At 34.7% G+C, this 27,387-nt stretch overlaps 1 protein-coding gene across 2 annotated transcripts; it reads left to right on the top strand.

The window, feature by feature from the left end:
- Positions 1-1,012: 1,012 nt before the first annotated feature.
- On the top strand, positions 1,013-25,267 carry LOC121980647 (general transcription and DNA repair factor IIH helicase subunit XPB1-like). 2 transcript variants are annotated; one of them, XM_042532770.1, is made up of 17 exons: positions 1,013-1,166; positions 1,257-1,309; positions 1,373-1,433; positions 1,532-1,700; positions 1,779-2,001; positions 2,104-2,160; positions 2,799-2,942; positions 3,019-3,099; positions 3,315-3,402; positions 20,195-20,532; positions 21,301-21,376; positions 21,482-21,675; positions 23,214-23,377; positions 23,457-23,529; positions 23,786-23,899; positions 24,834-24,914; positions 25,111-25,267. In XM_042532770.1, the coding sequence occupies exons 1-17, from the start codon at positions 1,151-1,153 to the stop codon at positions 25,207-25,209; spliced, it is 2,031 nt and encodes a 676-aa protein (XP_042388704.1). In that variant the 5' UTR covers positions 1,013-1,150; the 3' UTR covers positions 25,210-25,267. The 2 variants fall into 2 exon arrangements, with proteins under 2 accessions (XP_042388704.1, XP_042388705.1); XM_042532771.1 differs by lacking the exon at positions 2,799-2,942.
- Positions 25,268-27,387: the final 2,120 nt, after the last annotated feature.

Below are 27,387 nucleotides of genomic sequence, written 5' to 3'. Positions count from 1 at the left end.
ATGAAATTAATAATATAATAATATTTGAAATTAATATAAAATATTAATGGATTGTACAGATTAAAATTAATTTTAATAACTTTAACAATTAATTGTATAACACAATTTAATTTTTTTTAACTAGTCTAATTAATTTTAAATGATATAACGTATTGGATTACACAAATTTTAAATTTTTTAATAGAAAAATAGCATGACAGAGAATAAATATATACACATTATATTACTATAAATAGATTAAATAATTATATTAATAATCAATAGAGGAATAAAAAATAATAAATTTATTTTAAAATTTAAAATGTTAATCTAAAAAAACTTTTAAAGGGTAAAATAAAATGAAATTTATTAAAAAGGAAATTCTATAAAAGAAAATTACTTTCTACAAAAAGTGTTTGATAAAATAATATCAAGCAAAGCATAATCAAAATTTTTAACTTACTTTTACCACCATTACTAAGTAAGTATTTTTAATACTATGACAAGATGATTTACTCATCTTTAGTATCTCTACTAATTCATCTCTAGATTAAAGTATTTTTAATAATAAAATATGTAAAGATAGATATTTTGTAATAAAATAAAAAATGACTTTCTTACTAATTGTTTGACCTGTTTAATTTAAATAGGATTTAATTAACAAGATAGATACATATTATATTATATTATATTATATATTTCAAATCTAGTATAGTACGTCCTTGAACAATGATCTTTTTTATAAATATATTTTAATGTATTTTTTTTATAAATGTATTATGTTCAAGTGTTCTAATTCTAATTTTTGGATCCGTTCTTGATACAATGTAAATAAAAGTTTCTAGATTCATGTGACAAATAGAGAATGCATTTGTCCCTAACTTCCCGTCAACCCATCTCAAGATTAATCATGAAAAAAATAAATCATAATTACTGAAAAGATAAGTGGCAGATGGAATTAATTTATATAGGTTATAGGGAATCATGCCCCGTCAATCAACATTCGATTCTAAAATTAAGCTAGGTAGGGAAAAAAAAAAATCTAGGAGGGATATTTTTGGGTTTTGGCTTGATAATTAGGATCTGCCGTGCACAATTGCACATTTACGTAGTCCGGCTCTCCTCCGCTGCCCGCCACGAACCTCGACGAGAAGGAATCGCTTCATCACTAATGGCAGGCGGCGACGGTGGTTATCCCAATCCATACCTTTTAGTTTCTTATAATATATCCTCTTTTTTATTGTTCTCTAATTTGTCAAAATACCTTTCTCTACCAGAAGAAAGAGGTCGATCGTCCAAGAGGCTGAAGGCTCGCTTTTCCTCGTCTAAGGTGAGGCAAATGATCCGAACTTTTTTTGTTTTTCTGTTCCTAATTATTCGCTTGCATTTTTAGGCGACACAAGAAGAGTTTTTCGATGACTACGGGAACGATTTCGACAATGATACCCGAGATGGTAGTAGGAAATTGATGGATTTTTATTTTTTACAATTTTTTGTGAGTTTTTATCCCCATGTTCTTGTTGTGATGATTGTGGATTTTGTGGTTCGTAAGGTGAAAGGGAGATTAAGACGAGGGAGTTCACCAATCTCGAACTGAAGCCTGATCACGCGAACAGGCCTATCTGGGCCTGCCCTGATGGCCGGATCTTTCTAGAAACGTTCTCGCCTTTCTACAAGCAAGCCTACGATTTCCTTATCGCTATCGCCGAACCTGTCACCAGGTATCAAAATTTGATTTTGGGCCGATTTTTTTACCTTAGGGTTTTTTTTGTACGTGTTGTGAGTATCTTTGTTTGCAGACCGGAATTAATTCACGAGTACAATTTGACGCCACACTCTCTCTATGCTGCGGTTTCTGCGGGTCTGGAGACTGAGACTATTATTAGTATCCTGAGCAAGCTGTCGAAAATTAAGTTGTCATCCGAGATAATAGACTTTATCCATGGATCAACTGCTAATTATGGAAAAGTTAAGCTTGTGCTGAAAAATAATCGATATTTTGTCAAGTCACAATTTCCGGAGGTAACTTCGATCTATGTGGAAGTTCTGAGTCATCTTTGTTTTGTTCACATCAGGTGGATTATTTGTCATCATTGGTGACAACATGCAAATTCATGAATATAGGTATTGAAGAGATTGCTCAAGGATGAAGTTATATCCAAGGCTCAGATTAATTTTGAGGTGCTTACAGAATTTGGACACTTGATTTTTGAACAATCATGTCGACATATGACATTCCTTATTCTTTGGTAACCTTCTCTGCATCAATCTATATGTGATGGTTGTATACGATTGTTTGCAAATAATCAAATACTATTAAATATTAAACACAATAATAATTATATAATAAAGTCAATCCTTGGCTTTGTCATAATAGATTCAAGAAGTGGACAATTGGCCATTGTCAAATGCCACTAAAGTGTATCCTAACTCTTTTATCTCAATTTTTATGAGGTACTGAGTAAAGGAGAAAAGGGATGAGAAATGGAGGGGAAGGATAATGAAAAGTAGATCTTCCATGGTTTTTTAATTCTTAGAGAAGGAAGAAAGTATGGAAAACATAACTACTAGGCAACTAGTCAACAATCTCATTTCATCTCCTCTCTAAACTTTTGCTTGAAGTTGGTTTGAGAAAAATTGTGAGGAAATCTTTTTCACTATTCTCACTTATGTTTCCTGTCTTCTTCCATTTCCCCTCCTTTATTCCTCTATCTACTGGAGTAAACATTCCTTGAATGTCAATATTCATTTATGTAATCTAGTGCCTTTTGTGTTTCCATCGTTGCTTCTACCTACTCATCTAATGTGTGCTTGTTTAGAATTCACAAGGTTCTGATACACTCACAATTAGTAAATCGGTGCATGAGATACATGGTGTACATGAGAACTTATTGGATGGGGTTGAGTTAGCTTCTGCATCAGAGGAAAAGGAAATATATTCTTTTGAGATAGACCCTTCTCAGGTGCCTTATGGTTTCACCTCCTATATTTAATGCATTTAATGGAAGTTGTCTAAGGCAGTGTTGTTTTTTATTGCAGGTGGAAAATGTAAAACAACGATGTTTGCCGAATGCATTAAACTATCCTATGCTCGAGGAATATAACGTTCACAATGATATAGTGAGTCATATTTCTGTTTTTTGTTTCAAATATGCCTATGTTATCAGGACATGTTGAATTTTCAAGTTATACTATCATTTTCTGTAATTTCAAGGTGTTCACTCAGGTGATAGTGGATATAGTTCCTCTTTGGAACTTTTTTAGAATATTTGTTTTCTTGTTTCATTTTACATCTCATTCTATGTTATTGCAACTGAAAAGAAATTTAAATGCAGGTGAACCCTGATTTGAATATAGCACTAAAACCTGAAGCGAAAAGAAGACCATATCAAATAAAAAGCCTCAGTAAGATGTTTAGCAATGGTAAGTATGTTATCACATATGTTTGCTTATTTTAATTACAACACAAATCTACTGATCATCAATATTGATGCTAAGCCAAGATGAAAAATATTGATGGTTGCTTTAGACATATATAGCCAGCGATAAAATTGTCTAAACCTATAGACATGTTCAATGGGGATTGATAGAATCTGATTGGTATCTGTTATGGTAGAATGTATAAGATGTGGAAGTCTAACCAAAAATTTCCAGTGAAGCAAAAATTTATTTATTTTATTTGAATATTATTAGTAATATAGTGATGCCGGACGTAATTGCCATTATCTTGTAGGCTAGTTCTAAAAGAGTATTTTAGGGAAGACAAGAAATTGCCAAGCGTAGAATATTCTTCTCTTAGTTTAACAGAATAATGTTAACTCTAATAAAGATAATGCCCTAACACTAACTAAATAAATATTTAAATATTCTCAAAACCCTAGCAATGCAAAAGATGAAAATAACCTTAATAAAAGGACTATAATTCTTTGGAGTCTCCAAAAAGGTTTTTAACGATGTTTTTTAGCCTAAGACGGGCCGTTATGGGTTACACCTGGTAACAAATATAGATATCTACATAACATCTCAAAGCTCGGATCCCCAGCATCAGTTGCTTTGGGTTGAAAAAAATCTCGTCCTCGAGTTTATAGTAGTGTCATCAGAATCCATAAAACAAGAACTAAAGTGCTTCACATTAAAGATATTAGAAGTCTTCAAGTGATTTGGAAGACACAACTTATAAGCATTATCATTAATCTTCTACACTATCTCACAAGGTCCAATTTTCTGATATTTAAGCTTATTATAGTCATCAATAGGAAAATGATCATGAGTTAATACAACTTGTATTGTTCTCATGAATAGCCTGTTCACCTGCTCATAAATACACTGAAGATACTTTGTCATCTCATCTTCTTTAGGACTAAATCATCTAGACATGGGATAGGGGCTAAGTCCAGTACCTTGAATGCGTTTTGCCCATAAACAATCTCAACAAGACTTAAATTTGTGGTTTTGTATTTTGATCTGTTATAGGCAAATTCTACTTGAGGCAATGCAAATCCCATTGTTTGGGCTTAGTTCATGTCAAACACCTTAAAAGATTGTCCAAACTCTGATTCACCACGTCGGTTGGGTGGTAGGTGTTGTTAAAGTTTAACTGTGATCCAGATTCTCACTTAAAGTTCTTATGAACCTAGTGTTGGGACTTTGACGTCCGCTAGAGGGGGGAGGGGGGGGGGTGAATAGCGTCTCACCCAAATCGTTCGCTTCTTATAATGCTAGTGCACAGCGGGATACAAAACAAACTAACAAATAGAAAGCTAAACTAAAACAAGAAGAATGAAGACAAATAAACCACAAAGACATGCTCGTTTATGTGGTTCGGAGATAAAGCTCCTACTCCACGACTATCCGTAAGGTGGACGATCCCGATCTGTCGGTGGATGATTCCCCGGATAACTTTCAGCTAGCTCGCGTAGCTGCTTGTGGGTGGAGAACCCTCATCACAACTCGCACAAGACCACACTAGATCACTTGAGCATTTATAGACTCTAATTAGGGTTAACCATCACTAATTTCATCAACCATACCCAAGCACCCCGAGCTCTATTAAATAGAGCTCAAGAGGAAAACTTCAAGCTGTTTTCCCGCCACCAGTCGACTGGTACAATCACCATTTGACTGGTCCTCTATGACTCGATACCAGCCGATTGATGAAAACATCAGTCGACTGATCCACATGGGTTGAGCGAACAGAGACATTCTGTTCGCTACCCGTTGACTGATGAAAACACCAGTCGACTGCTACAGTACTGCTACAGTACTACTATAGTACTACTACAATAATTGTTACAGTACTGTTACAGTAATTACTACAGTACTGCTGCAGTAAATCCCTAAACTTAGGATTTTACCCTGAGTACAATCTCTCGTGCACTCGTCTAGACCTAGCCTTCTAGTCTCGCATTCCTCGGATGCCTCCCCATCCTTCACGCCTTGCCTTCTGGAGTTTCCATCGGCCTTGTCATTGTTGTCGGGTTTTCCTTTGCCAAGAGGTCGCTCCTCTGGGACTTTATCCATTGTCAAGTCACACTTGGACTTACGTTGCCAAGGCTACATGTGTGGACTTACACCGCTAAGACTCACCCTTGGACTTTCATCCTTTGCCAAGATCACACTTGGACTTTCCTTGTTGTACCTGTATCCTGCACACTCACAATACATATCAAATACAACAATAAATCTAACTTAAACCTTTACCCAAACATCAAAACCTAGGGTACCCAGATTGCTCCAATACTTAGTATCACGATTTAAAGTGATGGATTAAGGTCTCCTTGATGAAAAGATGGGCAATTCGAACTATATCCATAGTCGTCTTGCAAATTATACAATCGACCATCTTGAAAAACCTGTCAACCATGACTAAGATAGAATCTGAGGCTTGTTGGGTGCGGGGTAACCAATACAAAATTCATATTGGCATCAAACCAAAGAGTTTTAAAAACAGGTAAGGAAGTGTACAAGTCTACATTGGTGAGAACTCCCTTACACCACCGACATACATAATATCGGTATACAAAATGAGCTACATTACTCGTCAATTTGAGGCAATAAAAATTTGAAGAGATAAGAGCTCATGTCTTATCATAACCATAGTTATTTGAGACGTTAGGCGCCCAAAAGTACATAGGTGCTTTTGGGCTGAGGTGATACATTACTCGTCAATTTGGGCCAATAAAAATTTGAAGAGATAAGAGCCCATGTCTTATCAGAACCATAGTTATTTGAGGCATTAGACGCCTAAAAGCGCATAGGTGCTTTGGGGCTGAGGCGCTTGCACAAGGTGAGGCGCATGGTGCTTTGGGTATAAATTTTTTACGATTCAAACATATATAATAAATTTTTACCAAATATTTCACTAACAAAATTTAAATATTTCATCGACTATTAAATAATAATGTAAATATAAAATTCACTAACATTCAAATATTGAAATAGTTTATCTTCATAATCAAATCAAATTTCAAATTAAAAAAAAAAATCAAAATTGAATGAAGATTCTAAAATAATTTACAATTGGAATTTGTGAAGAATGAAAAAACAAAATCATTAGAATGTAAATTGTGAACTAATTTACAATTTGATTATGTCAGAGAAAAACAAAATCGATAAGAAAAATTATAAACTTAAATTTGTGTGGAAAAAAATATACCATTATGACAAAACAAAAGGAGAAAAGTAGTCAAATTTAGAAAACTAATGTTGATGTTGATGTTGATGTTGTAGGTGAGAGAAGAGTTCACATTTGAGAAGGGCGGGGAGGGGAGGTTGATGCTAATTTTTTAAGGGAGACGAAGAGTCATGCAAGACAAAATCAATGAAATAAGTTTACAAGGGACTAAGGGAAGTTAATGTTCATTTTCAGGGGAGAGCAAGAGTCAAATAAAAAAAATATGTTGCATGCATGCAAGTCAATGCAACCGACTGAATTTACAGAGTATTTAAAGGTATGAGTCGAGGAAAAACATGCTGTAAAAGCGCCTTAACCTTTCAAAAGGTGTGCGCTTAAGCGCACTTCATTCAAGTATTGCGCATGGGGCACTGTGCGCCTGACTGCTTCTTGTGCCTAGGCGCAACTAGGTGTGTACTTTTCACAACTATGATCACGACTAAAGTGTGCCTCATTATGAAGCACTCACTTACAATCTGCCATCTCAATAAATAATCTAGAATGCACAATGTTAATCCACGAAATAAATAACTATTATGCAAAATAAAATCATGACGATAACCATCATTTACCGCCTTGAATATCCTTTCGGTCGGCTGCACATATGTCTATGAAAGCCTCAAATCCTGTAATTTTGGTACTCATGATAGTAATTAATAAAGAACAACGGATCAGGGCATCTGTGATACAGTTCAAACTCTCTGCTTGGTGCCTCAGTATAAAGGTGAACTCCTGTAAGTTAGCCATCCACTTGGCATGCCATCTACGGCATGCCATCTACTCAGCTTGTGTTGACCATTGATGTACTTCAGGGTCTCGTGATCAGTAAACAGAATAAACTCATGTACTAGATACTGATGCTTATGCATCAATGATTGAATTATATAGAATTTCAAGTCATATGTAGAATATTTTTTTTGGATTCTGATAGTTTCTCATTAAAAAAACAATTGGACACCCTGATTAACTCAAAACAATGTTAATGTCGGATGCATCATAATTGACCTCAAACACTATCAAAACTAAAGTGTCAAAACTAGTACTTCTGTACTAGTTGAAAATCGATCTCTTCCCCTTCATACCACTTGAAATTATGCCTCTTGAGACACTCGGTGATAAGAACAATCAGAGTGTTAAAATTTTTGATGAATCAGTGATAGTAAGAAGCCAATCCATGAAAACTTTTGACTATCATGCAAGACCATTGGTTTAAATCATTCCAAGATTACATCTATCTTTTATTGATCTGACACCATCAGTGATAACAACAAAACAACGCACACGGTAAAGCACATGGTGCCATAAATTGGAAAATCATCATGGTTCAAAACTCCGTTCAGAGAGCAATTTCTGCCTACAATGGGTTTCGAGTAGTGAAAGTCCGACGCCATGTACCTGACGAGAGCGCTTCTCAAATTTATTCTAGTGGTTGGTAGAAAACTTCTAAGGGGTCAGGTTGGTTCAAAGAGTTGGATACCTAGATTATTAAAAAACCTAGAAAAAGTTACATAGTGGAAAAGGAACACTTCTTATTGACAAAAAAATACTATGTTTTTGGCCTTTTAAAAATAGAATAAAGTTGATCAAAGTGTGAAGCCCACGTCAAACTATAAACGAGAATGTCATCAATGTAAACCACAATAAATTTCCTATAAAAGGTCTCAAGATTTGATGTATAAACCTCATGAATATGAGGGACACATTTGCTCAAAAGGTATGACCATCCACTTATATAACTCATGTTGTGTCTTAAATAGTCTTTCATTCAACTCTAGGTGTTATTTTGATCCGGTGATATTCTGTTTTTGGTCAATTTTTGAGAAGATCTTAGAACCAGACAATCAATCCAACATTTCATCTAAGTGGGGAATTAGAAATTCGGTTGATTATTCAGCTGTAACATATATAAGCTACAAATCATCTTTCTTTAGCATGAGTAGAGCAGATAGTGAACATAGGCACATGTTCTCACGATTATAACCCCTTTCCAATAGTTCGATGCAATTCTTCAACTTTCTTAGAATTGAGGCATTATGCTGGTTGATTAGGCAAACTCGACTTCGAAATAAGGTCAATTTAAGGATATCTCTCATAAGTGTTAGTGAAGATCTTTTGACATCAACTCGATAAAATCTACTACCAACTACTAGTAAATAGAGTCTATGGCTATCGTATTGTTTTGGCAAGGTAGCAAATCATTGACTGCATCTCCATGTTTCATCTCATCTAAAATCCTTGACATGCAAAGTAGGTTAGTATTATTGACTATCGGGATAGGAGTGGTTCTTTCCCGTCGAGGCGCTAATACAATCTTTTTTCTCTTGATGTTGAGGGAATATGTATTCTACAGTCCCATAAATAACACTGCGATAATACTACTAAGGTTGACCCAACTAGGGGTGTCAAAAATGAACTCAATCCATCAATCCAACCAAAGTAAAAAAATAAAGGGTTATGGTTAGGGGTTTTAGGGTTTGAGCTGGGTTTGGGTTGAACCTAAAATCAGACCGAAAAAATTTTGGGTCAGGTTCGTGCTGACTTAAATTATCTTGGTAGGAGAGAAAGGTGAAGGGTTTGTCTTTTTATTTTCATTTTAAAATTAGTTATTTTACTAATACAATTTTTTTAATTAAAGTATTATTATTCTGGGATTTGAATTTTTATTTAATTATTTTATTAAAGAGTTAGCCGAGTTAGTTGGGTTATTCGGGTTGGTCTTGGTTTTGGTTTGAGTTTATAGTTTTTGGGTTCAGGTTGGGCATTTTTTGTACCAACTCGTACTCATCCGATCCACTCGAATTGACACCCCTAGACTCAACAATATATGACATGCATCACCAAGCATTATCATAATTTTTTCTATCAATTTAAAAAAATATGAGGCATCTCCTATTTATTGTTTCCTCACTACCTTTATTAAGCCACGACAACTTGTACGACTTAAGATGTTCCATTCTCAACTGTAATTCTTGGACAGTCACCTCAGACACAACATTCTCATGACTACATTGTCAATGATTATTTTACTGACTTTATCTACAATTGTGTAAGTTATGTGAAAAATATTAGTTCTCAATCAATCATCTCCTGAATCACCTTTGGGGTATATTTGGTGAGGGATAATCAATCTTGTAATGTAATCAAGATTGCATTACAAGATTGGTTACTTTGTTTGGTATAATTTTAAATCCGTAATGTAATGTAATCTGTATTATAAAAGAATAAAATTTTGTAATCTGGATTACAAGACTAATAACATGTAATCTGGATTCATTCCAACTCGAAGATTTAATATGCCAAATATAACTCTTAACAAATTTGCCGAGCCCTAACAAACCAAGCCCTCAATAAATTCGTAGATATCACCTCCCTCGCCTTGCACACTCATCTCAGCTCCTCCATTAGCATTGGTGCCGACACCACCTCCATCCACCTTCATCAGCATCGGTGCCGACACCACCTCCATCAGCATCGGCGTTAACACCACCTCCCTTGTCTCCGCTTCCCATTAAAGCCTCGCCAAGGCTTTGATCCACCGTCGCCTCCATCAGCATCGGCGCCAAGACCACCTCCCTCGCCTCTATTTCCCATTAAAGTCGCGCCAAGGCTTTGATCCACCGCCGCCTCCATCAACATCGGCGCCAACACTACCTCCCTCGCCTCTGCTTCCCATTAAAGTCTCGCCAAGGCTTTGATCCACCACCTCTAACAGCATCGACGCTTAGCATCAATTTGACATGTATTTTTTTCCTCCTAAAGTAAACAAGCTTTTATTTCCCCTCTAAAATATCCTATCTTGTTCTTTAGCTTTCATTAAATTAGCAGTTACATGATGACTTCTAGCGATTCCGTAGTAATTTTGAAACTAGAGGCAAGTTAAAGTAGCAAGCGAAATGTAGTGTGGCAATGGAAACTATCATTGCTACAACAAATACTACAATTGCTTGTTATGTAAGACCTGACCATGGTTTGGAATCACCACTACGATAGGTCAGAATTGTCAGTTCGATAGTTCTAGGTTGACCCTTAACCTTAAACGTGATTCACGTTTCTGAATTGCCGGTTCATGGTTCATCACATTCAAGATTATTATGTTAAAAAAAATAAAATTATAGATGTATTAAAAAAGTAAAGAAGGGCTTGCATATATTTAAGTTATCTATCTATTCCCTTAGGGTATAGGGGAATCAAAGCCCATGTAGTTCGTTACTTTTTTACCCTTTTACCTCATGAAGCGATGTTACTTACATTTTCTGTTCCTGTAGTGTTTGCTCCTTGAGTGTTAAAGTCTTTTACATCGTTACATAATGTAAGATCGTAGACGTGCTAGAGGGGGGTGAATAGCACGTGTTGCTTTTTCACTTGTTTTGGAAAACACAAAGTAAATATGCAATGGAAATAAAGAAAGAACCAAAGGCAATTGCTAACACAATTTCTTTTACTTGGTTCGAAGCCTGTGGCGACTCCTACTCCAAGGCCCGTGATCGTTGATCGCTTTCGTTGACAATTCACTATCAGTTCGAAAAACTTTACAAAGGAATAATACAAGTATGAAGCTTTACAAATATGAAATACAACTTGTTATCAACGACTTGATGAAATCTATCTTCTGACTTGATCGTCGTTGGAGAGCGTTTAGATGTTGTCAGAGTGCGCGCAGTTGTTCGTTCTTGATCTCAGAAAGTGTTGTTCGAAGTAGCTGGCCGAGATCCTTTTTTATAGCAGCTTCAAGCCTGATCCAGATCCCCTGATCTTCAGGATTAAGTCTTGACTCGGCCCGGATCGGTCGACTGATCCCCTGGTTCGGTCGACCGAACCTGCTGAACTTGCTCGACCTTCCGTCCAGATGCAGCCTTTCTGGATAGCGCCTACGTTCGATCGACCGATCAACCGATGGTCTCTGCCTCATCTGATCCGAGCAACTCGCTCGACCAGGTCTCTATCTATCTTCGGTTCAGTTGACCGATCCCCGAGGTTTGATCGACCGATCCCTCTGGTCAACCTTTCACCGAGAGCTGGATTTTGATTCTTTGTGTACTGGGGTTCGATCGACCTATTAGGTCATTCGGTTGACCGATCAAGATTATGTCTGATCTTGCAGAACTGTTAGTTTCCTGCAAAACAGAGTTAGGCAAATAGAGCAAATAATATTAAACAATTAAGTTGACAGTGTTCGGACTATCCGGTTCTGATTTCGGATTTCCTCCGGAAATCCTAGGTCGAGTTGACACCTACTGTTCCCTCAACGGCGAAGACATCCTCACCTACTCACTCAGGAGAGTTTACCTGTTACCAGATCGGTCCTCCAAACTGACTGGACTTTCTGCCTAGGGTTACCACCCCCTAGGACCTAGGGTTACCACACCCTAGGGTTTTCCTCAGCCTAGGGTTACCGTCCCTTAGGACCTAGAGTTACCGCCCCCTAGGACCTAGGGTTACCACCCCTTAGGGTTTTCTTTAGCGTAGGGTTACCATCCCCTAGGACCTAGAGTTATCACCCCCTAGGGTTTTTCACTTGCCTAACCGCAGCTAGGACTTTCCATCACTTAGGGTTACCGTTACCGCCCCTTAGGACCTAGGGTTACCACCCCCTAGGGTTTTCCACCTGCCTAGAATCCACTAGGACTTTTGCCTAAGACAACTTAGGACTTTCCTGCAAGCTCAATAAACCTTGTTAGATAACAAGACAATTTAATTTTGGACCCTTTGACATAATCAAAACACAGGTTCGATCGTCGGATGCTTCCCGCACCAACACATAAAAGTTGCATTCCTTGAGTTTTTTTTTCAGCTCTTGGTCCAATCATCAAATAATGCTTGGGCTTATAAAGAGTAGGGAAACAAAGTAGATCGTCATTCATCTAATATATTATCTTCGACACTAAACGTATGTTCTATAGCAATGATTGATATTGCACAAGCTAAATTCTTTTTGCAATGATGGAGAGGATCAAAACTTTGAGCCTTTTATGACCACCACCGTAGAATATTGATCCGACTCGCTATGTGCTTCATTTAAACTAAAAGAAGTAGAAAAATAATTCTCAAATTCCTGTGTGATTGTTTCACCTGTTGTTTTAATAAAAGTTATATTTTGTAAGTTTTAAATTAGTTTAAATTACTACTAATACTAATATTTTGTACTATAATATTTATATATGATATAAATAATATCTGATATTATGTATAAATATAAAATTGACATTTCTTATAAAACTTCTAATTTAAATCTAGGATCTAAATCAAAAGTAACAAAATAAATTTCAGAAATATGAAAAAAAATACTTTTTCCATTTCATTTTTATTGCTAAATATGCAAGAAGATAATAATTTATTAAATAGTACATTTATAATTAACACTATACTACTAAAATTAATCGTAACTAAATGTGTAGTAGGATAAACAACACCGAAAAGTTAAATAATTTTAAAATTTCACAAATACTTCCATATATATTCTATTGGTGTAAAATAAATATGTATTAATATTATTAGTAATTTGTAAAAAAAATAAACATAATAATTCTCTATATTGAAATAAATTTTATAATAATTGATATATTGAATTCCACCCCGTAGAAATTTTTTAAGTTTCATTTCATTACTTTTACAAAATATACTACATTGTTTCATTATAGTATTATGCCACCATAAATAAGAAATAATAATTCTAATTTATTTAATATGATTTAATTCATTTTGAACATATAAATTTAAAACATAATATACGCAACGAATATGTAAAACTAAACCATCAATAACAAGTTAACATATAAATTTAAGTTCTTCAATACTAGCTCTATTTGAACTAGTATTATTAAATGATATTAAAAATATTTTAGAAGTTAATTCATATTTTTTAAAATTAAACATAATAATTAAGAGATGTTGTGAGCATTATGTGATTCATAAAAAACTCAACAATATAACAAATATTGAATTTTCCATGCATTATTGATTCAATGACAAGTCACACCCATATACAAATGTGTTTGCCAATGATCATTTCAAATATTAGAATGAAATTTTATTTAATTTAGTAAATTTTTAATTATTTTTTTTCTTTTGCTAATCTTTTAATTGTACGAGTAAATGGTGTTTTGAGGAACACATGTAGCAGATGAATTAAATGATTCCTTTCCTGACAAAAATCTTCCAAAGTGCATTTAGACCCAAAACTAAAATAAAGAGCGACAAAAACAAATCTAACTAACAATTTTTTAAATTTATTATTAGAATACATACATAAATTGGAATCAGTATTTTTACTAGTCAAAAAATCTAGATAATTGTTTTTGAAGAACATTCGATTCCATATTTTGTTGGGTGTTTCGTGTCGTTTCAATGACCTATAATTGTTGCTTGTTTGGAATTTGTAGGAGGCTTTGCAATGCTTACATTTTACCTGCAATTCTTCGGACGAAAGAGTGACATCAAAATATTAACAATAGATAATTTTAAAGGAGGAGCATGTTGATGCTCAGAAGTATTGTCATCGGTACTTCCTTGTGTGTTGAGTGTCGAAAGTTGCTCGGTCTCATCATCAATAAATTGAATATTAAGACTTCACAATTGAGAATGCGAATATAGATCATATGAGAATGATGAAATGAGACTTTATTTATAGAGTTTAGATGCTAAATCGTAGTCCTTGATCGAAAAACAATCAAATAATCTCAACCGTTAAAAAAATTATAAAAAACCCCCACCCACTTGCTATACAGATGGCAGTTGCAATGGCTACAAACAAAAAAAACACAAAACCGATGATTTGAATTAACGGCTAATCGTTGGTTCGACGACTTATTAGGTCTCTGAATTGTAGCAATCGAGGTCAATAGGTAATCGGCCCATTGACCCGGTTTCACGCCCATATTGGGTTTGATTATTGACTTGCGCTAGGTTCAGTTAAAACCCGAATCATGGGCAGGTCTAGCTCCTAATCACAAGTTTCCTACTCTATTATTTTTCAACAACTCTGCATGTCAATATGCCTTTGAAACAGTCACAACGAATGCAAACTTAGGATATCTTGTCTGGCACAATCTCCTTAAATATCATGTCAACATTTGCTCCTATGTCTCATAAATCACTTGGCTAATTAATTCGTAAAACTTCTTTGTATAATCATGGATAGATTTTGCACCCTGCCTCAATGCATGAAATCGTTGAAACAAAGTTTGAGTGTAATTGAATAAAAGAAAATAACTCATCTTTTTTTTTCATCTTTCCCCAATCAGTGATCTTGACTTTTCCACGTCTATTTCGTGAGCACTCCCACTACCTTGTCAAACACTTTAAAAGATTGCCTAAACTCTGATTTACCATCTTGGCCATCTGTTTAGGGTGGTAGGTGATGTTAATGTTTAATTGTGTTCCCGTTTCCCACTTAAGTTCTTATGAACATGGTATCACGATTTAGAGTGATGGATCAAGGAGTATTATATAAGTGCTCGATCTCTTTAATGAAAGGTTGGGCAATTCAGACATCCATAGTCTTCTTGCAAGTTACACAATGCCATTTTAAAAGAAATTTCTGCCTACAATGGGTTTCTAGCTGTGAAAGTTTGATGCCATGGGCTTGACGTGAGCGTTTTCCAAATTTATTTCGGTGGCCGTTGAGAAATTTTCATGGGGTCCGACCAATTGCCTCTAGAATTAGTCGATTCGAAGTGTTAACTATCTAGATTATCAAAAAAAAAACCAAGAAAAATTATTGACATAGTGAAAAAGGAACACTTCTTGTTGGCAAAGTAGCACTACATTTTTAGTCTTTTAAAAATAGAAGGTGATCAAAGTGTGAAGTCCATGTCGGATTATAAACGAGAATGTCATTAAAGTAAATCATAATAAATTTTCCCATAAAAGGTCGCAAGATCTGATGCATAAACCTAATGAATGTGATGGATGCATTTGCTCAAAATGCATGACTATCCACTCATATACTCATATAGCCCATGTTGCATCTTAAATACTCTTCGATTCATCTCCATCACATTTTGATGCATAAGCCTCATGAATGTAATGAACACATTTTATCAAAAAAACATGACCATCCACTCATATAACTCATATCTCGTCTTAAATAGTCTTCTATTCGTCTCTAGACCTTATTTTGATCTAGCGATATCGTATCATCTAACAGCTAATCCAACATATCATCTAAGGGAAAATTGGAACTTATACTTCACATTAATTCTATTGATGGCTCGACTATAAATACATATATACACTACGAATCATCCTTCTTTGATACAAGCAGGGCAGAGAGTGCACATAGACTTAGGCTCTTATGAATATAACTTCTTTCCAATTGTTTGCTGCAATTATTCAACCTTATGATTGAGGCGATATTCTTGGGATTGAGGCGATATGCTGGTCAATTTATCAAACTTGACCTTTGAATAAGGTTAATTTAAAGTTGGATATCTCTCATAGGTGTTAGCCGGGAGGAAGATCTTTTGACATCAACTTGACAAAATTTGCTAGCAACTATTGCTCTTCTACTAGTAAATAGAGTCTATGACTATTGCATTGTTCTGACAAGGCAAGAAAGTATAAACTACGTCTCCATATTCCATCTCATCTAAAACTCTTGTATTAGATAGTAGTGGTTCCTTCTCGTCGAGTACCAATACAATATTTTTTCCCTTGATAAGGAAATACATATTCTTCAGTCCATCGTGAATAATACTCATACTATCAAGACAACCCTATTAGGGGTGTCAAAAATTAACTTGACCCACCAACCCGACCTAAGTCGAGTCTAAAAATATCAGATTAAAGTTGGGGTTTTAGGGTTCGGGTTGAACCCAAAATATGAATCGAAAAAAAATTCGAGTTGAGTTCGGATTGGGTTTTAATTGTGACCTGAATTGACTTTAATTATGTTGGTCGGATAGAAAGGTAAGTGATTTGTTTTTTATTTTCTTTTAAAATTATTTATATTATTAATATGTTTTTTTAAATTAAGATATTATTATTATGGTGTTTTGAATTTTTATTTAGTTATTTTGTCAAAGAATAAAAGAATAGTAAAAAATCAAATCGGGTTGGTATGGTTAGTTGGATTATTCGGGTTGGTCCTAGTTCGAGTTCGGGTTTATAATTTTCAGGTTCAGGTCGGGCGTGGGTTGTTTTTTTTTTGTAATATCCTTGTTTTAACTTGAACTCACTCGACCTACCCGAATTGACACACCTAGACTCAACAATATGACATGCATCTATAGACACACCACACTAAGCATTATACTACTAAAATTCATTCGTATTATGTGAATTTAAAATTAACACTACACTACTAAAATATGACATGCAATTAATATGAAAAAATAAACCAACAATTGACATATAAATTTAAGTTCTTCATTACTAGTTATATTAGAATGAACATTATCAAATGACATCAAAAATATTTTAAAAATTTAATCTATATTCCTTTAAAATTAAACATAATAATTGAGAGATGTTGTGAGTATTATGTGATTCATCAAAAATTCTATAATCTAACCAATATTTTTGAATTTTTCAATCGTTATTAATCTAATGGCAAGGCACACTCATATACGAATGTATTTGTACCATTTCAAATATCATAGCATAAAACATTTAATTATTTAATTTACTAATTTCTTCAATTATTTTTTTTCCCTTTACCAATCTTTTAATTGTACGAGTAAGTGGTTTTTGAGAAACATGTTTAGGGATTAAGTAATTCCCAATTCAAAAGTACATTTAGATCCAAAAATAAAAGAAAGATGTTTTACAAACAAAAATCTAGCTAATTATTCTTTTAATTTATTATCAGAATACATAAATAAATCAAAATCGGTACTTGTACTAGTCAAGACAAATTTGGATAATTGCGCTTGAGAACGTTCAATTCCACATTTCATCGTGTGCTTCGTTTCGACTTGTCGTTTCAATGACCCATAGCTACTGCCCGTTTGGAATTTGAACGAGGCTTTGTAATACTTACATTTTGCATGTAATTCTTTGGACTAAACAGTGATAGCCAAATGTTTAGTAACAATGGATAATTTTAAAGGAGCATTCTGATGCTTAGAAGTATTGCTATCAGTACTTACTTTGTGTTGGGTGTCAAAAGTTGTTCAATATCATAAATTGAATATCAAGATGCTCATTCAGATTTACTTTTTCCTTGTCTCTTTGAGATTGAGAGGATGAACCTCCTCTTTCCATTATAATTGTTGAATTAAAGTCGAAAGCATGTAAAATTAAAGTTGAAAGCGATCAAAATTTTGAAATTGAGAATGAGAATAGAGAAGATGGAATGGAAATAATGAAATGAAACTTCTTATTTATAGAACTTGCAGAGTAATAGACACTAAATTATAGTCATTAATAAAAAAAAATCAAATAATCTCAATCGTTAACAAAATACAAAAAAACCTCACCAATCCTCCTTTCAACGGTCAAGACCATCGGTTAGCCAATGGTTCCAACGGCTACAAACAAAAAAAAACCGAATTGAAGATTTGAATCGTCGGTTAACCGTTAGTTCGGCGATTAATTGGACCTCTGAATCGTAGTGACTTGGGTCAATGGGTAACCGACTCGTTGACCCAGTTACAGGATTGGGTCAGGTCTGGTTAAGGCCCCAGGGCCGGGTTTTGTTGCGCAGGTCTAGCTCCTGACTACAAGTTTCTTGCTTTATTGTTTTCAACCATTGCACATTAATATGCCTTTGAAATAATCCACAACGAATGAAGACTTAGGACATCTTGCAAGAGTGGCGCAACCCCCTTAAATATCGTGCCAACATCTATTCCTATGTCTTAGATAAATCACACAGGATAATTAATTGGTAAAACTCTTTCATATAATCATCGACCTATCTTACACCCTCCTTCAACGCATGAAGTCGATCAAACAAAGTTTGAGTGTAATCGAATAGAAGAAAATAACTCTTCATCTTTTTTGTTCATCTCCTCCCAATCAGTGATCTTGACTTTGCCCCATCTATCTCGTATGCATCACAACTGCTCCCACCATGCTAATGCTCGACCTTTGAGTTTGATGGAAACTAGTTTAATTTTTACTTGATAGAACTTATAATTAAATATTTTCTTCAGTTCATTAATCCAATCAACGAATCTCTCAGTTCGGGTTTAATCCGAAAATTGAGGTCTCCATATTGTTCCTCTCATCTATAATGTTTTCAAAAGTTAGCACAATTGTGATATGAATTTTCGTCAAAATCAAGATCAGTGATCTCATGATCTTCAAAATTCTACGTCGCCTGATGCTGGGTTAATTTTGCGACTTGCCTTTGTAAATCCTCAATCATGATATCTTTCATGCTACAATCATGAAGTAGAGCTTCTGCTTCCCACGAACACGACAACTAGCCATTGAAATCGCTGAAGTTCATCAAAGATGATGGTGAGGCTCTGATACCAACTAACACATAATATAATGGCGATTATTTTGTATTCTAATGCAGAGTATTCTTCTCTTGATTTAAAGGAATAATGTTAACTCCAATAAATATAATGTCCTAAGTCCTAACATCAACTAAACAAATGTTTAAATAGTCTCAAAATTCTAACAATGTAAATGATGAAAATAACCTTAATAAAAAAGGCTAAAATTCTTTGAAGCCTTTGAAATGTTTTAAATAACTTTTTTTTGAGCCTAAGAATAGGTCGTTGTGGTTACACCCGATAAAAAATGTAGATTTTTAAATGAGTTTCAATTTGATATATTATAGGTCCCATGATTCAACCTGATTCAAAAATTATGACCTCATAAAGCTTGAATCCCCTTTTATCATATAGCTTTAGATGCAATGTAAGAACTACAATGACCATAAAATTGTTGAGAAAACACAACTTGATGTTGCCGCTGAAGAACACACAGGAATTGGTAACTAAGTAAGTTACATACTTGATATTATGTTTCATTTACTTGTTTGATTTCTATGTTTGTTTCCTTCTTGTTATTAGTTGTTATTTTGTATGATTTCTTGTGGATTTTGATTGGAGAGAGTTATTATGAAAGAGAGTCCAGACTAAAAGAATTTAGGAAAAAAACTTGAGCTAAGATAATTGTTTCTGCCTTTGTACAATTTGTTGTTATGTATATCTGGAAATTTATGCAAATACATTTTTTTTATGTGGTGAAACTGTGTTATTTTCCAACGTTCATAGCAAAAAAGAGTTACGACTAATTTCAAATTTCTTTGCATTTCCTTCGACATGTAGTTTTGCTCTATCCTCATTACCATTTTGCCAAATTCAATGGATCCAAGCTCTTTTTCACTGAACGATTAAAGTCTCGTCTCTTCTCTAACTCTATTACAATATAAATTTCAAACGAGAACATAGCTGATTTTTATTGTTAGAAAATAATGTCATACTATTTTTAGTAAAAGAGTTGAATTTCTATGAGAATGTGTGATTAGAGCTATTGTTGCTGAATCTTCCCTGAATTGTGAATGCTGCAGTGCATTTTATGGATGCTCTTAAACAACAAGTTAACTTTGAGAGATTTTGCTTTACTTTTTTGTTGTAATTCCAGGTCGAGCTAGGTCTGGCATCATTGTGTTACCTTGTGGTGCTGGGAAATCTCTGGTGGGGGTTTCTGCTGCTTGTTCTATAAAAAAGAGTTGTCTTTGCTTGGCTACAAACGCTGTATCTGTGGATCAATGGGCTTTTCAGTTTACTCTCTGGTCGACCATACAAAAAGAGAACATAAGCCGTTTCACATCTGATAATAAAGAAAATTTTCGTGGGTCTGCTGGTGTAGTTGTGACCACCTACAACATGATAGCTTTTGGTGGGAAGAGATCTGAGGATTCTGAAAAAATCATTGAAGAAATACGAAATAGAGAATGGGGATTACTACTTATGGATGAGGTAATTTTTTTTACTAATCCATAACATATCTATGTTTTGGATAAATTAGTTTCAGTACATGCATGTGCATTTCATAAATTCTATAATTAATGGATTGCAGTTGAGGGCCTTCGAGTAAAGGCCAAAGGGAGGCAAACAAAATTATAGTTAACATAATTAAAAGTTCAATTTGGATATTGCTAGTGACAAAATCTTTCTCAAATTCAATGGAGATATAAGATTGATGTAGTTGTCCCCAAATAATTGGGGTAAAGACAGCTTGAGGTTGATTATTCTATAATAACATGCTATTTTAGAAACTTGAATGAAATAAAATGAAATTTCCCTCATTGATCAGGATTTTATTACAATAGTCCAGATGTACGCTTGTGACAGAATCGCCATGGAGATTAAGACCATGGAATATAATCATCTCGGTGACTTAATGATGGGTACTTTTATATTCCTTTGTTTGATGGGTTATAAAATTTCATGATGATTGCACGATTAAAGCTATTTCAGACTGAACATATAAGGGATCTGCAATTGATATTTCATTGAATCACTATCTAAAATAATAAAGGAGCAGTAGGAAATCACTGCCATCAAAATCAAGAGTGAACAAAAAGTGCCACCTACCATTCTGCATCCAAGAATTAAATTTTTCTTGTCATAATATATCTAGTGTTAACTAATAGTTTATTGTCCATGCAAAAACTTTCCTTTCGATTCAACAGAGTTTTCTTTATATTACAGATTCACTTTCTATTCTCCTTTTTTTCCTTATAGGTCCATGTTGTTCCAGCACATATGTTTCGCAAAGTAATTAGCATCACCAAATCTCATTGCAAACTTGGACTTACTGGTCATTTTTTCTTCTATTGAATTACTTTTATGATTACCTGTACTGCATAAGCTGCCTGATATTTCATGTTTCTTTTTGCTGAATGTTGTTTTCTTGTCACTTTAGCAACACTTGTGAGAGAAGATGAACGAATCACAGACTTGAATTTTCTTATTGGACCAAAACTGTATGAGGCAAACTGGTTGGATTTGGTAAAAGAAGGATTTATTGCTAATGTCCAGTGTGCTGAAGTCTGGTGTCCTATGACCAAGGAGTTTTTTGCAGAATATTTGAAGAAAGAGAATTCAAAGAAAAAACAGGTATTTCATTTGTTTGGAGATGCTAAAATTTTTATATTAGATTATCTTGGATACAATGATGTAGCTTGCATAAAGTTAGATTCATATTTGGCCACTACTACCTAGAGAAGGAGGTCGATCAAGTCGGGAGTCGATTGTCATTATATCACGAGGTTGATGATAGGAAGGATGGTAATTAGTGTAAGCTTAACAAGTTAGTTTAGTAAATAGTGGATTCAAGTTATTAATTAGCATGTTAGATTATGAAGTGCGGCTTCCTGCTTTTGCCCACCCTTGATTTTTTGAAGCCGCCGCAAGGTGGTGCTACAATGATATCTATCCAAGATGAATCTTAGGCAATCAATGGGAAGCACCCATGACAAATAGTACGATGTTGAGGTAGTTCTTGTTCATGCCTACCTTATTTTGGTTTTGAACCAAATGGTAGTTTTGCTTGTGTCCACCAAATGGAATGACATTTCAATCCATGGGCCAACTATCATCCTATCTCACTACACAGATGTTGTTTGGAAGCTATTATATTTGTTGATGGTTTAGCTTGATCTAAATATTATCTTTTCCCTCCACAACCATGGTTTCAAATTTTGTACGATGTCTGGCAGTATAGTTGGATTGTATGGTTCCATCAAATTTCTGGAACTTGATATTTCTCGGCACATCATTTGGCATATCATGTTGATGAGTATCATATCATATTGACATTTGACACCACTAGACACGCTACAAATGTTTTAAGATGTATTGAAATACTATTTATTATTATTTTAACTTGTTTATGTACAATATAATGTCAGAATTGTATCATCCTAAATTAGACATGAGACATGAAGGTTAAATTTTGATATATCTATCTATATATATATATATAGTTAGGTTCTTTTTTTCTACTTTTTTATCTCCTTTTTCTTTCTTCTCTCCTTTCCAATTTTACACTGGCACTATACTTTGAAACACCAATATGATATCAACATTAATATTGTTTCAGTCAATGTTTGAAATTCTGATTGGGCTCGAGATTTTTAACCTTGCCCTCAATATAATACAATCAAGTACTAGCACTACTTAGTTCACGTAATTGTTTGAAACTATGACCATGTCTCAATGCAAGAATTAATTTATGTGGAGAATCTAAAGATTAATAGAACGATTTTCTTTTTATGTGAAGATAGACATCTTAAAGAGTTATTTAATTAAATATACCATTATCATGTCCATATTCATAAATTCAAGTTTTCCCTTGATAGAGCCAAATGACTTAGAATGTTGTACATGTAATGTATTCTAATATTGCTTGGATAATTAGAAATTTTCTTTCTTAGTATATATATATAATTGTCATACATTGTAATTTTTTTGCATCCTTGACGGTTTAGTTTACCTAAAGAAGATTTGGACTTCTTTCATTGTCACCAAATCCTATACTAATTTACTTTGAGATTTAATCAGTTTTTCTTTGCTATTTATATGTTTCAATTCTAATTTTATGTCAATTCATAGTCTTGATTACTTTTCAAACTAAGTAGATTCTATCTTGCAAGGCACTATATGTGATGAATCCGAATAAGTTCAGAGCTTGTGAATTTCTTATTCGCTTTCATGAGCAGCAACGTGGAGATAAAATTATTGTTTTTGCGGATAATCTATTTGCACTAACTACATATGCAATGAAGCTCAGAAAGCCCATGATCTACGGTGCAACCAGGTTCTTTCTGAGTGGTTTGATGAAAATTTCCATATAGTGACCTTTGTTTTTTATTTAATTTTTAAAATATTGGTTTCAGTCATAATGAGAGAAGTAGGATTCTTGAAGCTTTCAAGAGCAATCCTGATGTTAATACAATCTTCCTGTCCAAGGTTTGTGAATTATTATTTTTATACTACATATTTTAGTAGCTTCTAAATATTTTTTTACTAGATATGAGATTGAAGATTACAGTATTCATGGTCTTTGAAAAATAAAAAAGGATGGTCTTAGACTTAATTCATTGAAGCAGTGAAAGAGTAGACCAGCTCATTATTTCGTTAAAACTTTTTTCATTTTTGGATGTCAAGCATCATTGGTCATTAATCAAGATGATTGTATCTTTGTTTTTTTTTTTTTTTTTGCCAGGTTGGTGATAACTCAATTGATATTCCAGAAGCCAATGTGATAATACAGATTTCATCTCATGCTGGTTCACGGCGTCAAGAAGCACAACGTTTGGGTCGTATTCTTAGGGCTAAGGTAATTTATAACATAATATATGTGGGAAAAGAAACTAAAGGACTAGTTTGTGCATGATATGATTCAAAAAATCTAATAACTTCATTTTTTTTAGTTGCATCATATTAAGCCTTTGGAATGGCTGGGGATACCTTGAGCTTGCATTAGAAACTTCAAATTGTTGTATTTGATTCTGACGGAAGAATCTCTCTAGTTGATTTTACGCAGAAATTTATCTTGCAAAAACTTGTATTATAATTACTTGGAATTTCAATTGTGCTAGCTGACTTGTATTGTGAACTTTCCCTTTGGGTTGGGTCAAGCTGGTAAGCTTAAAATTTAAAAGGTTTGGTTAGTCCTTGACCAATGGATCTGCCGTAGGGTCCCAATGGAATTGGCAGTAAAAAGCAGATTGTTTTTGAGGAAGACAGACCAGATTAATTGATTGGGCAACATAAATTAGTTGACTTTCTTGTATAGTTGATTGCTTTGAATCCAGGTTATCACTATATAAAACCTGCAGATCTAAACAATTTTTGGATTTGACTACATATATGATAGTTCCCTTTGTCCTGCAAGCCAACATCTTTTCCTATTATAGATTGCCACAACATTAGTGCACTATCATATGAAAACAATGAAAACTGTGTCTATTTAATTCTCTACTATCAATTATCTTTCAATTCATCGTATAAATAGATTATTTGATAAGCACTGTCTTGTTACTCTTGTTAACTTCTATGTTTTTACTACATATAGCTATTATGGCCTCACTTGATTTTCTGGTGTCACTTTTGGATTGGACATAGAATCAGTTTGTGTGATTTATTTTGGCAGAAACATGTCTTCTTTGTTTCTGAATATGTAGATAAAATAGCCTTGTGCATTTCATTGTTTTTGTGTTTGTTTTTTTCTTTTTTTTTTTGTCATTCCTCGGCATGGTCTGGCATTGCAGGGGAAACTGCAAGACAGAATGGCAGGTGGAAAAGAAGAATACAATGCTTTCTTCTATTCCCTTGTTTCCACAGATACTCAGGTGCAATATTCTGTTTTTTTTTTTAATAGACATTATGCTGAACTAGTTCTAAAGTTGTGGAGCATATGGAGTTGTAGTCATTATTTCATCTGTTGGTTTTAGTAGTAATTGTTCCATCTATTGGTTATATTGACGCTCAACTCGCATCAAAGTTGTGGAGCATGTAGTCTAATAATTGTTCTCTCTATTTATACAGGAAATGTATTACTCTACTAAAAGACAGCAATTCTTAGTTGATCAAGGGTATAGCTTCAAGGTAAACCACATTGGTTTATCCTATTTTAACAAAGGTTAATAAATACCTGCCCTAAGTTTTTGTTCGCCATGCTTCAATTATTTCCTGTCATCTAATGCAATTGGCTCATGTGTATCAATCACAATTTTTTTCTCCTTGAAATTTCTGAGCTCTCAATATTCTTAATGGGTTTCGGGTTTGGGTTAAGGAGAGGGTATCCATTAGAGATTAGATCTGGCTCATTAAGGGTAGGGTTCAAATTGGGCTTCAAATTAGATGAGTTGGGTTTTTTAAGTTGGACTTTTATGATCGGATTAGGCTCTTTTTTTCTTTAGATCCAAATTTAATTGAAGCTCTAAATGAACCCTTGGATATCTTGAGCTCTCAATCAACGACCTAGATGCTCCAAATGTCATCTCTTCCTTTTCCCTTCAAATCAAGTTGAACTTGATCTGACTCAACTCTAATCCATGGCTCTTTGGATTTCCTACAAAACCACATTAAAAAATATGAGATTAAATTCTATAATTTGTAGAAAATTTATAATTAAGTCCAAAATTAATTCTTACTCACAACACATAATTTAAATACAAAATTAAGCATGCGAGAAGATAAAATGCTAAGTCTAAGAGCCAAAATAATGCACCAAAATACTCATTATCAAGGTCACAGACACCAGGTGAAAGATTGGATGGATCGGGGATCGGACATCCAGCATGAAGTCTTGATGTCTCGAACACTGAGCAAAAGTCCAGACAGTCTGAAGGACCAATCTGGCAAAAAATAATCTCTCTTGAGAGGAGTAGGGGAGGACACGTTCCCCAAAGAGAAAATAGTAGGCGTTGGTCTGACCTATATTTTCAACGAAACTCAAAGTCAGGATCAGACAGTCCAGATGCTTTCAAAATTACTCTTTATATATATATATATATAGTTTATTGCTTAGACTAACTCTCTTTTACAAAAAGACAAGTGTTGGAAAAAGGTGGTCTGGGCGCTCGGACTTGTTCCAGGCACCCGAGAAGATTTCAGCAAAGCAGCAACCCCGGGCGGGTGGCTGGCCATGCACCCGAGAAATCTAGGCGCTCGAAGTTGCTCCAAGGGCCCCAACAACCAAAATATCATCGACACGCTGAGCAGGAGCATGACGACTGGACCCACATCAGCAGTCCAGGTGTCCGGAGGGGTCCGAGCGTCCGGATGTGGATAAACTTCGAGGATGAAGTTTCGACGAGAGTTCGCCACGTTAGCACAGTCCAAGCGCCCGGGAGGGGATCCAAGCACTTGGATGGGGCTATAAAAGGAGGCTTCGACCAGTAGGTTCAACACATCATTCCAAACATCTTTCGCTTTTACGCGCTGCTCTGAAAACGCCTCTACGACTCCTGAAAGCTGCTCCAACGACGACTACGTTCAAGATCTATTTCTAAGTCTTCGGTATTGTTTAATTTCAAAGTTACTTATTCTTAATTATAAATTTACTTTTGTAACTTTTAATTGATTAGTGATTGCCCAATCAAAGCACTCTCACCTGCGGGCCTTGAAGTAGAGTCATCATAGACTTCGAACTAAGTAAATCTTGGCTTGTTAGTATTGCTTTATTTTCCATCTCCTTATGTTTGGCTGCATTTACTCGATCGTGTATTAAACGAAATTAAAAGTCACTAGTGTTATTTACCCCCCCCCCCCCCAGCGTTTTTGATCCTACAGCCATGTCCATCAAGTATGGTTGTGCCTCCAAACACAGAAGGAGACACGGCCAAGCCATGTCATTCGGCACAACCATGTTGTTTGGCACAGACGTGCTAGAGACATCAAGAGGACGTACGTCAGGTTATAAGTAATTATGCTCTCATGCCTAAGTATCCAAACTCTCGTGTTGTTCAGGTGAGTTAAAGTGAGCATGTTCTTACGTTAAGTCTCAGACTCTTGTGTCGTTAGGCCGAGTTATAAGTGAGTATGATCTCACGCCAATTCCCAGACTCTCGTGTCTTTTTGCCGAGTTATAAGTGAGCATGTTCTCATGTAAAGTCCTAGACTCTCTTACCGTTTGACCGAGTTATAAGTGAGCATGCTCCTACACCTAAGTATCTAGACTCTCGCGTCGTTCGACTGAGTTATAAGTGAGCATGCTCTCACACTAAGTCCCAAACTCTTGTATTGTTTGACCGAGTTATAAGTGAGCATGCTCTCACACATAAGTATCCAGACTTTCATGTCATTTGGTCGAATTATAAG

This window comes from Zingiber officinale, chromosome 5A (assembly GCF_018446385.1).
Source record: "Zingiber officinale cultivar Zhangliang chromosome 5A, Zo_v1.1, whole genome shotgun sequence".
NCBI classification, from domain to species: domain Eukaryota; kingdom Viridiplantae; phylum Streptophyta; class Magnoliopsida; order Zingiberales; family Zingiberaceae; genus Zingiber; species Zingiber officinale.
The sequence above is the reverse complement of the archived record's forward strand: the minus strand, read 5'-3'. Positions and strand labels throughout refer to the sequence as shown.